Source organism: Meriones unguiculatus, chromosome 20 (genome assembly GCF_030254825.1).
Source record: "Meriones unguiculatus strain TT.TT164.6M chromosome 20, Bangor_MerUng_6.1, whole genome shotgun sequence".
Classification (NCBI taxonomy): domain Eukaryota; kingdom Metazoa; phylum Chordata; class Mammalia; order Rodentia; family Muridae; genus Meriones; species Meriones unguiculatus.
In genome coordinates, this window is record NC_083367.1 from 46249917 (window position 1) to 46262841 (window position 12925).

The 12925-nt window shown below is 43.2% G+C and overlaps 1 protein-coding gene across 8 annotated transcripts in view; it reads right to left on the reverse strand.

Moving 5' to 3' along the window:
• Positions 1 to 67: 67 nt before the first annotated feature.
• The window catches only part of Cep57l1 (centrosomal protein 57 like 1), a 52036-nt gene continuing 39178 nt past the window's right edge, over positions 68 to 12925 (reverse strand). For 4 of the 8 annotated variants that reach the window (XM_060373507.1, XM_060373506.1, XM_060373505.1 and 1 more), the window contains 7 exons: positions 10349 to 10465; positions 9029 to 9106; positions 8257 to 8343; positions 5415 to 5492; positions 4688 to 4881; positions 3254 to 3398; positions 68 to 1168 (listed from right to left, as the gene is read on the reverse strand). In XM_060373507.1, the coding sequence (XP_060229490.1) occupies positions 950 to 1168; positions 3254 to 3398; positions 4688 to 4881; positions 5415 to 5492; positions 8257 to 8343; positions 9029 to 9106; positions 10349 to 10465 (918 nt within the window). In that variant the 3' untranslated portion in view covers positions 68 to 949. The other 4 variants (XM_021649056.2, XM_021649055.2, XM_021649057.2 and 1 more) reach the window with 4 other exon arrangements.

Genomic DNA, 12925 nt, shown 5'->3' on the forward strand with positions numbered 1-12925 from the left:
TAGGTCCTATTTCTATTTTAGTTGGTGACATCAATTTTCTCTTGTTTCAAAGAGGTACTAATTTCCATAGGCTTCTAGAAAGGCAAAAAGTATAAATTTATTATATAACATGTATACAACAAAGAAATCCATTGTGACATCACTGATTTTAAAATATAAAAAGACATACCACATCTTCCTAATTCATTTCCACCTGTGGATAACATTAGTTAAATGCCTAACTTCTTCTTATAAAATCCCATCACCTTCTCGGATCCTAGACATCCACATCGTCACATATGCAAACAAGAAACCAGGCAAAGTTATGAAAGAGCATGATAAGGTCAGTTGTTGGCGTTTAAAAGGTAAACAAGTTATAAAAACGAGTGGGGACCAGTGGAGGAAGAGAGCTGAATGACTGTCTTCAAGAATTTAATTACGCATTACATTTTGTAGCTGTCACATCAAAGCTGATTTAACGCTCCTTTCACAAAACTGCAGAATTTACCTTTCCAAACAAAACAAACAATCCCGCTGAGATTTAAAACAGGGCGAGGCGGCAGTTCCAGGAAAGCTAAAAACACTTGCGACTCTGTTCATTTGTGTGATCCGCAGGTAACAGCCAACCTAAATGAAGCTGTGGAATGGCACCCATAGCTCAGATTTAAGTTGATTTTAATGGGTGTCCATTCCATACAGTGCCTTGGATTTACCTTGAAGAAGCTGCAAAAGGAATCTTCTAAAGCTTGATGAGGTCAGGGGCCTTTGGTTAATAACAACAAAAAGCAATCATTTATATTCTGGGATTCCTGGTAGGTCATTAGCCATTATTCTGATAATTTACAAGTTCACATTTTCTAGAAGCCAGAAACATAATTCAAAGGTTCCTGCAGGTATGTTAAATCAAAGCCACGTAGACGACGTGGATCTCACTGGCGAAGCTCATTCAAGGGGACAGTTGGCCGTGGTGTCACTGCTCCCACTTGATGTCCTCTCTTCTCAGCGTCGCCTGGAGACTGTGAACTTGTGTTGAGTGGAAGCTGTTTTTCAGAAAAGGGTTACTTTCATCCCAACATTTCCTAGGGCTCTTTTTCATGCTCTTTGATCCTTTGGGGTGGCTGTCTCCTTTTTGGATGCCTGAAGATTCCTTTATTCTTGAGTTCTGAACTTTTCGCTGCAGTTTACGAACCTGCAGAGAAAAGAAAAAGCTCATCTTTTAGGTAAAAATCAAGATAAGTATACGCTAACATAGATGACTAGGTTGGTGGCTTAAAAGATTTCATTACATCAGAGGTTCAGTTCGGCAAGTCACTCCCTGATCACCTGTCCCACTGCTGACTCCGTGAGTCCGGGCAGCCCAATAATGCATAAAACAGCCTTGTCTTCTGCAGGCTTACTCCTCCAATTAAAGACAAGAAGCACAAATGCATCGGTGACAGAAAACACTTAAGCTGGAATAGCTCTTAAGAATGTGTGTATGTGAGAAGGTCAAAGCGGGAAAACAGGTGTGTGCTGGAGGCTGAGCAAAAGGTTGCTGCTAAAAAACAGAGGGCCAAGACAAGGGGCGTCTTTCAGGTGCTACCAATGACCAAGTGAAGAATTGCTGTTAGGCACTACCATTTATTTGCCTAGAAGGCAATTCTTTTTTGTTTTGTTTTTCAAAACAGTGTTTCTCTGTGTAGCCTTGGCTGTTGGAATTCTCTCTGTAGACCAGGCTGGCCTCAAACTCACAGAGATGTGCCTGCCTCTGCCTCCCAAGTGCTGGGACTAAAGGTGTGTGCTACCATAACCAGCTTAGGATGCAATTTTTAATTAATGATTAAGTTTATCACAATAAAAGCTTTGAACACTTATTCTGCTAAAGAGTTTTTGCTGTTGTTGTTTGTTTTTGGTTTTGAGACAGGGTCTTTCTGTGTATTTCTGGTTGTAGCTCTGTGCTTTTTTTGGCTGTCCTGGAACTCAATCTGTAGATTAGGCTAGCCTCAAACTGAAAGCTTTCCACCTGCCTCTGCCTTCTGAGTGCTGGGATTAAAAGTACGTGCTCCCCCCCCCTGCCTACCCCCCAGCTTTTGCTATAGGAATAGCAAAAGCTATTTTGTTAAGGAATAGCAGATCACGACTTTCAAATTATAAACTGTACAGATTGGGTAACTCTCAAGTTGTGTTTCTTCTTCTAGTTCAATTCCAAGGAAGGGCACAAGTTGTACAATCTTTATACCAACACAATCATAACTAAATTTTTTTAGTCATCTGTCATGTGTGCGAGTGCATGTGTGTGTGTGTGTGTGTGTGTGTAGGGGCTGATGTACCTGCAGCTTATCTGAACGTTGAGCATCCCTAGGCAGAGCTGTACAAGGTACATGGTGTGATGTGAGGTTTCCTAGAGAGACGCCCTTCTGCTTCAGCAATGTGATGATGCTTTAGATTCAACTAAGGATGGAGTCATTCTATCGGGATGAAATAGTATATTCATGATTCTTCTACTAACATATTAAAGGTCATGCCACTCTTAGTTACTAAAGCACAAGTACAGAGTCCTTCTCCACCCCTGAATTCTACGAAGCATAGGTAGCTAAACATAGGTTCCCAGGGACTATAACACAGCCCAGCTTGTTTCGGGAGAAGGGAGAGGATGGTTTCGGGATTGTGGTACCAGGTTTCTAAATGGTACTGCCTCTGTGGGCATGAGGGACGTCATTAAAGCAGCGGTGGGGGGTGGAGTGGGGAGACAAGAGAAAAGAATGCTGGAAGGGTTACTGAAAGGATGTTAAAGCCTGCTCAACAGTTTCTCCTGCCTGACTCTGCATGAATTCTTTTGTTTTTACTCTATTCTCCCTCCCCACCCTGGCTTTTTTTTTTTTTTTTTAAAGACAGGGTTTCTCTGTGTAGCCTTGGCTATCCTGGACTTGCTTTCAAGGTTGGCCTTGAACTCACAGAGATACACCTGCCTCTGCCTCCCAAGTCTGGGACTACAGGTGTGTGCCACCACGCCCAGCTTCTTTCTTATCTTGAAGAACTCTATAGGAGGCCCGTGTCATTACAAGCAGTGGCAGCTCTCCGTAAGGGGCCCAAGTGACTCCTGTGTACCTTTTAGCCTACTACACCCCAGACTTCCACTTGGAAGGCCACACAGAGATGTGAGATTGGATCCACATAGATTTCTAGTAGTTTTTTAGCATCAATTTTTTTTAAAAGTATGGCAATTGTTATTGTTTTATGAAGACCAGCAGTTTTCAGGAGAGCAGTGTTTGTCTGTTTGTTAGAGTGTTCTTACACTGTCTTGATGCTTTATGAGTTTGGAGATCTGGTCTTCTTTCTTTTCCATCTTCTTGACTAACTGCTCCAGCTCTTGCTCTATGTCTTCAGAGACAACGTGGCTTCTGGAGTGCCTCATTCGTTTCAGCAGCTCTTTGTGCTCCCTATGGAGACAAGCAAACAGCGGGGCCGTGGTGTAACTTAGGGAGTGCTTCTCTGCTTCACATCCTGTGCTCACTACTTAGTAATACAAATAAATAATAAGACAACGAATAAAAACCACAAAAGCAGTAGTGTCTGTCACGACACACAGATTATGCTTTGCACTGTTAAAAACAGAGCAAACATCAAATACCATTATAGATTATCTATTTGTCATAACTAATTGTTTTGCTTAACTATGAATTTTAGTGACGAGTACAATTATTAGTCTCTATCATTAGGACAGATAAGTACATCATGATAAACACGGCCAGGCTTTTATCATCTCAGATCAGATACATTTAGAACGATTTTGGTATCTAGCTGCTCAATAACCTAAAAAATAAATGTAAATTCTTGGTGTTTTCAGCTGGGTGGAGTAAACAGTTCTATGGTGCTTGGCTAGAGGCAACAAGGCTCTCTCTAGTTCCAAGCCTGAGATTGGAAATGCTGTGGAGAGAACAGCCATGTGAGCAGGAGCAGTTTACAAGTTCAGTGAGCTGCCAGCCGCAGCACATAGCTTGGACCTGTCTGCTGACGTGAGGTTAAGCTTGGGATACGACCCAGTGCCGCCCTGGCAGATGTCCCTCACAGAGGAATCTGTAATGCAAATGTAATGCTTCCAAATTTGTAACGCAGACCAGGCCGGATCTAAAATGAGGAATGAAATCAGCTACAGAAGTACAAGATTTTAAATAAAAAGCATATTTTCCTTCTAGAAGCCCTAATGTGAGTTCTAATCTAAGTCTTCAGACTTGATTAGATAGATCCATCCATCTGATTCATAATATTTGTCAGTCTAGGTCTCTGGACTACAGTAGAGTAGTAATTAGACACAGTTAAAAAGTTAACTACTACATTAGATACAATAAGAAAATAGTAACAATAAGTTTGCGGATCAAAACAGAGTGAGTCTAAATAGCCAAAGAGGCCTTAAGGATTTACAGGTGGGGGCTGGAGAGACTGCTGAAGGGTTGAGGACCTGTCCTGCTCCTGCAGAGGACAGGAGTCAGCTACAACCCTGTCACTTCGGCTGCAGGGAGCCCACTTGCCTGCTGTGCCCTGTGAACTCCTGCACCATGATCACACACCCACTCTCGAAGACAGGGCTTTTAGACTAATAAAAACAAATCTTAATGACATGAGTTTATAGGTGACGGTGTTTTTAAAGAGTGACACACACAAAGAAGGGTCTAAGTGCGTGCAGCTACGCAGCGTGTGCGGCTACTTTTAATAAAGAATAAACACTTACATACTCATTTGCTCCAACTCGTCTTGCATTGCCATTAGGAGTTCAGACAAATTGTCACAGATGGAAATGCGCTCTCCTGAGTTGCGAGTCTCAGCTGTAGCCAGGGAAGCTGTTCTGAGAGACTTGGAGAGACTCCGTGCTTCAGAGGCTAGCAAAGGTTTCTGAAGGTTACACAACCCGCTGGGCTCCACCATCTGCAGGAGGTTTCACAAGCTTGGTTAACAGAGCAGCCTGCACCGGCCAACGTGGAGGGAGAAGAAACAGCTATGAAAGAGCTAGCGCTCGGCAATACTGTGCTGGTGCGCTTTCTGTCAACCTGACACACGCACGCTCAGGTCATCTGGGAAGAGGGAACTGAGAAACTGTTGCCATCCCATTGGCGTGACGGCAAGTCTGTGGAGCATTTTCGTGCTTAATGATTGATGTGGGAGAAGCTGGTCACTGGGGTGGTGCCGTCCTTGGGCAGGTGTGAACTGGGCAAGCCATGGAGAGCCAGCCAGTAGAAACTGTTTCCTCCATGGTTTCTGCCTCAGTTCCTGCTTCCGGGTTCCTGTCCCAGCTTCCCTTCATGGAGGACTGAAGACTGAAATCGACCCTTTCCTCCCCACAATGCTTTTGGATCATGGTGTTCAGTGTTCATCACGGCAACAGAAAGCAAACTAGGATAGAACAGGAGCAGCATTTGCAAACAAGGTTTTTCAACAACGATCCTCAATTTTATCCTCACCTTCTCCCTCTCAAAAGTCTGCGCTCTAGACGTGTGGTCCGTTTGTTGAGGTGGTTCTCTTTTTATACAGTTAGTTTGCTAAAGATTGGCAAGGAAGAAAGGAAGTAAGGTGCTATTTTAAACATATATTTATGATAGGGAAAGAGAAATCCCAGAACTCAACAGTAAGTATAAGTGCAACTCCAAATGTAGGCAACAGACATGAAGAGATAAACATTCGACTGCTGGTGACAAATGGCTAACGCGGGAAGAAAGTGGTCAACAGTCCTTCAGTTGCCATTGGAATTACACCTCTGTGTCTCTCCTGTTCTTAAAAGCCTTCGGTGGATGCCAAGTATTTCCAACTCTGTGATTCGGGCTGGTCTTGGCCTTCTGAGTACAGGAATTACAGATGTACAGCATCACCTAACTTCACAAGTTAGCTTTTTTTTTTGGGGGGGGTCTTATTAGCCCAGGATGGCTTTGAATTCTAGATTCTCGTGCCTCCACCTCCCCACACTGAGATGACAGGTGTGCACCACTGTTCCCAGCTGGGACTGTAGTACACTTTTCCTCTCCCCGGCGTGTCAGTCGTTAGGATTCACAGGCTGACTGCAGTGTAAGGCTCTGCATTGCTCTCCATGTGTTCTTCCAGCTACTTATTCTGCCTTCTTGTCCTTGAACCCCCAAACTTGCTGCCTCAGCCCAAGTGCTGGGACTGTAACCGTGTGCCATCACGCTGGGCTTATCTGTCTCTAACGCTTAGACATTAGTCTAAGCACATTATATGAGCTGAATATTCAAGTGGGGACATGGTGACACAGAAGTGGAGATAAAAGAGAACTCCTGAACTCTGCCCCTATCTCCAGTGATGTCAGAGGTCCTTTTATCTTTAAAGGAAAACATCAGCAATCTTACATGACCTTGGCACTGGGATTAGTACGTTCACAAAGTGATTTTGCTGTTAATTACTCTCTTCTCTGTCAGAAGTTCTTCCTGATATTCCTTTTATATTCTCATAGTTTCTACAATAATGCGAAAATAAAATTCTATCTTATCAGATAAAAGGCAACGCTAAAGATATAGTTAATAGAAGTCATTGTTCTGTTTGCAAATTATTCAGTGTTTTTCTATTTGGATTTCCACTTCAAATCCCATTACTCACACAAGACATTAAAGACAGACTAAGGAAATAAGCAAAAATAAGTGTTTTTCGTTATTATAAACTTATTTTTCAACTTTCCATTTTTTTTGTGTTGTGCTATTTATTTACGGTTGTATGTTTGTGGACACATGAGGAGTGCATGTGTACATGTATGTACATACATGTGGAGGCCCAAGGCTTATTGATGCAGCTAATTTCTCTAGCTTGGTGGGGGAATCCCTTGTTTCTCCTTCCAAAGCTCAGATTACATGGAGGCTGACATGTCCGTCAGGCATGTAAGTGGGACCCGGAAGTCCTCGTGCTTGCTCAGCAAACACACTATCCCCCACAGAGCTATCTCCTCAACTCCAAACATAGCTGCAAAATTCTTTTAGAAATCTAAGGGTCTACTGAAATGGCTCACTGCATAAAGGCTCCTTGTAAAAGCCCGGAGAACCTGAGTTGAATCTCTGGAATCCACAAAGTAGAATGACCCTTGCAAGGTGCCCTCTGACTTCCGTAAACATGACATGGCACATGTTTGTGTATGCACACATGCAAACACGTATGCACGAATACATGTATACACGCACACACGCGCGTGTGCACACACACACACAATGTAGAAACAAATACAGCCAGCGAGGCAGGTGTAGGAGTACATGGCTATAATCTCAGCCACTGAGGAGGCTCTGGCAGGACTGAATTCAAGGTCAGCTCAGGCTACATGCCAAGTCTGAAGCCAACCTGGGCTACTAGTGTATAACCCAGTCTCAAATATTAATAAAATTAGAAAAATGTATATATGTACACACATACACAAACACACATATCTATATATACAGACATATATATACATAAACACAGAGCCTCACTACGTAACCCTGGCTAGCTTGGATCTCTCTATGTGGACCAGGCTGGTTTTAAACTCACAGAGCTCTGCTTGCCTGTCTCTCTCTAGTGCTGGTACACACCACTTAGTACCCTTTTAGACAAGGTTACAATACACTTTCCTAAGAGTTTAAAACTAGAAAAAGGGCTGGGCTGCCTGCTGGCACGGAGAGCTGCTGCCACCACAGGCTCTTCTCAGGCTGCCAGGCAAGCCCAGGGCTATGTACACTGCTGAAACTACTTTTCTTTAGCCTGGCTCTTGTGGAAGTTTGTATCCTTGTATTGAAAATCACCACCATTTGACTCATTTCTTGGCATTTCTGCTGCATATCTTTGGTGGTTTGGATGAGAATGACCCCCATATGCTCATATTTGAAAGCCTTGGTCACCAGGGAGTGAGAATGCTTGAGCAGAATTAGAAGGAAGTCCTGATGGAGTGGGGGGGGAAATTTTAAAGCGGTTAAGGTCTCTTTGGAAGAGGTGTGTCACTGGGGGATTCAGAAGCCCCCATCAGGCCCAGTGTCGCTTTCTCTCTGCCTGTGATCAGGACGCAATGCTCTTGGCTGCTGCTCTAGCATCTGCCTGTCTGCTTCCCACCATGGTGATGAGAAAAATCTCCGAAACTGTAGGCCAGCCCCCAGTTAAATGCCTTCTCTTATCAGCGTTGCCTTGGTTATGGTGTTCCTTCAAGCAATGTAATAGTAACTAAGACAGGGGCACTTATCATAAAAGTCTTCTAAACCCTTCTGGAAAGAAAAGATTAAAGGGTAAATCAGCATATATCAGAAAGCTAGGAAGCATTATCTTGAGAAAGGCATATATGTGTACCTTTCGTTGTTTCTTCTTTTTCTTACAGTGCTTTGAGTTTGAAATCGTGGACATTAAAATTTTGTTGACTTCAAGTCCAGTGTGAAGCTATAAAATTAAATAAATAATTTGCAAGCCTGATCTGTCTCGCCCACACTCCCACCCCGAGACAGGGTTTCTCTGTGAAGCCTTGACTGTCCTAGACTCATTTGTAGACAGGCTGGCCTCGAACTCACAGAGATCCGCCTGCTTCTGCCTTCCTGAGTGCTGGGATTACAGGCACGCACACTGTGCCCACCTAGCCCACCTAAGCTTTTTAATATATAATGAAGATAAGACCTCAGCTTTCAGGATAAAGTACTTTCTGAGAGCCAAGCATTGCTTACTTGCATGGATAGGGCCAAAGCAGGAATTCATGAGCCTGGGAGGCATAGTGACACTCCATGTTAAGAAAAAGAAAAGAAAACCCTTTAATAACAACACATCCCCAAACCCAAAAAGTCTTTGAGGAAGAATGCCCCAATAACATATGGGTTTGGTTGTGTACCTCAAGCTGAAACCAGCGTATGTGGAGGCAGTTATCTCTACTGGGAATGTATAATGCGCAAGGTCTTTGGCAAAGTAGCCAAGTCTATGGATGTGCTGGCTAAGTGAGAATTTTGTTACCACAGAAAACAGCGTCAGCGGTAACAATGTAAAATCCTAAAACTGAGCACAGACAAGGATCTAGCCCGTGGAAATGCAGTATGCCAAGCCACACAGTCACCGTGAGGGACTGAAGGACACAACTGACCTCAGCCGCTTTGTCCTGAAACAGCTTGCGCTGGTGCTCCTCCTCCTTCAGTTTCTCCTCCAGATATTTAATCTTATCCTGCAGGAGGATGAAAATGTGTGAAAACCAAAGCCAAATGTCCTTCATTCCCTTTCCAAGAGGGCCCTGGGTAGTGTAGATTTTTAAGAGCTAGCAAGTCACAGCAGAAAGTAAGAAAAAGGAACAGCAGAAGACACCAGACTTGTCTTGGCTTTCTACCTGTGCTTCCTTCCTTGCTACTGACATGAGGAGAGAAGAGTAAAAGCAACTAAACCCACAGCTTTATTCATGGCCGCCAGATCCGCAGAGAATAAACTCACAGCTTTATTCCCAGTCACCAACAGAACCACAGTGAAGCTTCCAAGAATGTTCAGTTTTTTTGAGCTCCAGCTAGTATGATCTTGGGTCCCAACATCCACTCAAAAACAAACAGTAGCAATGCTGGCCAGGTGCACGTGATGGGGGAAATGCTGGCCACAAGCGTGATGGGGCAGGGTAGGAAGAAACCTCAGAATCGGAAGGCACGGCCCTGGTTACTTATGAGCTTAGTACTGTACTCTGTCAAACGAGGATTATAATACACAGGAAGGCTAGCAACATGGCCCAGTGGGTAAAGTGCCTGTCAGTGAGGCTGATCAATTGAGTTCGATCCCTCGAACCACGCAGAAATGGAAGGAGAGAACCAATACACAAAGTTGCCCTCTAACCTCCACACATAGGCCGAACGCACCCCACTCCCATCATTCACATACACAGTAACAAATTTAGAAGAGAAACCAACATGAAATGGTGAAGCTGAAAAGCCATGAAAACAATCTGGACAGGACCACGCATACACTCTATATCTTATCCATGCACAAATTACATCTTACATGTTTGTGTCATTCACAACAGGAACCACGACAGAAGTGTCAAAGGGAGAGACTGCTGAGTACTGCAGCACTCAAGACGGGCTACAAAGAGGACAAGAGGCTCTAAAACAACTCTGTGAAATGAGAAGGGCTTCAGGGAGGAGGAGGAGAGATACAGGATAAGCAAAACCAGAAGCAGTAAAGACTACCTTCCAACATCCTTTGGGTCAGATACCGGCCGAACAGAAGTGTTCCGCCACCTTAGCTCACAAACTCGTACTTTGGTGTCAGCAGGCAAGCTCGCTCACGCTGTGACAGAACACACTTTCTCCACGGCAGGATCACTGACAGCTGTGCGTGAACTGCTCCAATCTTTGACCCTCCGTTCACATACAGTACGAGCTTTGCTCCCCTCCTGGCACCGTCACTTCAGGGACAAGCACTGACTCACCTCCGCGGTCTGCTGAGTTCTGGTCAGTCGAAAACACTCTTTTTCCAGGACATCCAGCTTTTCAAGTTTAGCATGCAGCTTCATCTGATCTTGCTCTTTTTCCCTTTGAAGCTGGGTCTGGAAAAGATAGAAAACAAAATCTGCATTTGGCAAGTCATGCCGGTGGATCAAGATTAACAATTTCTGAGAAATCAAAATATAACATAAATCGGCTGCTAGAAACGTGTACATATATGTATATACGTTAGGTGCTTATGAGCACAAAACAAGAAAGTCAAATCCTTTTAAGGAGCAAATGTAATATGCGATGAACATGTTGCTAAATTAGCACTGGAAGAATAAATTCCTCTTTGCATCCTCACACAACAGTGCATAGGAAAAGTATCACAGTGCAACTTACACTAAAGACGATAAACTCTTGGAATGGGTTTATTTACATCATCAGGGCTGTGAAATACTAATTGCTTACTTGACTCTTCTACTTCAGTTAGTAAATCAGGAAGGACTCAATGTCAGCAATTATGTAGATTTGATCCTTGCTGTGGTATATTACCCTTAACTATCAATCAGTTTTTAAGAGCATTATAGAACTCTACGGATTTTCAAATTCCGTCTGCAGATTACTATGAAAGGATAGGAAATCATTATCCTGCTGGTAAGCTATGGGCTTTTCTCAGACAAGCTGAATTTGTGATAACAAAATTTGTCCACTTCTTTTTCCTCAGCTCAGTAGGTAGAACTGGTTGTTTTGCTTCGTCTACTACAGTTAATTCATAAGCCCTTAAATACAGTTTCAGATTCTGCTTATGTTGAAGATTATTTCCAGCAGCAGACTCATACTCGTGCATACTCTAATCTCCCTGGTCTTATTGCCTAAAAAAAAATAAAATAAAATAAACAGCTGATGCATTAATCTGCCCTACTTTTCCTTCTTCAGAGGAAGGTTGGGAAGAGGTATGTGTCTGTACTGCAGACGAATCCACTGAAACACTATGGATTCCTTTCTGGTTCCTCCAGCCCCAGGCAATCAAGGACGAAGGCGGAGAGTGAGAAGTCACCAGAAAGATAGCAAACATCCAGCTAAAGGGCAAATGGAGACAAATTGTCCGTATCATCAGAAAAGTTGAGGCTGCCTACACCAGGCCAAGCTAAAGCCTGTGCACCGAGGGAAAAGATAGTCTACGAAACACAGAGAGCCTCTGTCACTGAGGATCTCGCGCACTGGTGATGTTGTCTGCACTCACCTGTGCATCCTCACTGAGTGCCCCTGTGCACACGCTATGGCCTCATGTTCCTCACCCTCCTCTGCTTCAACTTGTAGATCTGAAGGATACAGCTGCTGTTATCTTTACTAGTGACTCTGTGCTTATTACTGAACCTTGGGGCTGGAATAAATCATTCATTCATCTGGAGAAGGGATTGTGTTTTCTTGGGACTTAAACCACTTTCTATATGAACAGGACATCATAATATTTGTATTCCCATTAGAGGTAAATATAGGCTTATGCTCTATAAGATACCAGAACTACTAATCATACAGGTCTTTGATTAGACTTTTCTAATCAACAGAATAATGTGCCCAATACTGTTCTTGGTGGCAGAATATTATGCACGATGCTTCCAGTGTCCTAATATGTTTATATGTGTTTTATATGTTTATAATTTGTTTGCTTATAGGAAACTCATGTATCAGATGACAATGAGATTTAGCTACATCTCAAATAAAAACCACTCCAAATATCCTGTCCAGGAATGGAGCTGCGGGAGAATTCCGAGGGCTACTTCATAACTGTACTTGTGCTGCTGTCATGAATTGTAAACATCTGATATGCCTCAAAAGGAGAAAACAGACTTCTGAAACGTGTGCCATCACATGCTCTGACATCACACACATGTACACATGCATACAAAACAAGGTAGAGAAGCCATAAACTACAATTCCAAATCTAACAAAAACATCTCTCACAAATATGTATGCAATGAAGGCTTCTTCAGGTACATAAATGCTATGAGAATTTGGGGAATTACTATGTTTTCTTTTTTTTCTTCAGAGTGAAAGAAACAATCTATGTGAAGAGGTAAAAAGCACTGGAAATGATTAAAATGTAACTAACTAATATACTTTCTTTGTAATTTTCTTTAAAGGAAAACCGACCATTTTAAAGAACTAACAGTGAATGATGCACTGGCTTGATATGACATGTCAAAAGCACAGTGAAGGCTGCACTAGAGGCAGGCAGTGGAAAGGGCCTTTCATGTCAAGTATCTTACTAGTCACTTATGGAGGGCTGCAGGAAAGTGGAGTACATATTTCTACAGGAAGAAGAGACAACAATATCTAAAAAGACATCATCAGGGCTTGGTGTAGTGGTTCATGCCAGAAACACCAGTCACTTGGGCGGCTGGGCGGGCAGGACTGTGAGTTCAAACCCACCATGGCACTAGATTGAGACCATGACAACAAACAAACAAATAAATAAATGAGTGAGTGAGTGATGGGTTGAAGGAGTAATTCAACCATGGAGCCCTTGCCCAGCATGTACAACACCCAGGGTTTAATTCTTTGCACCCCATACA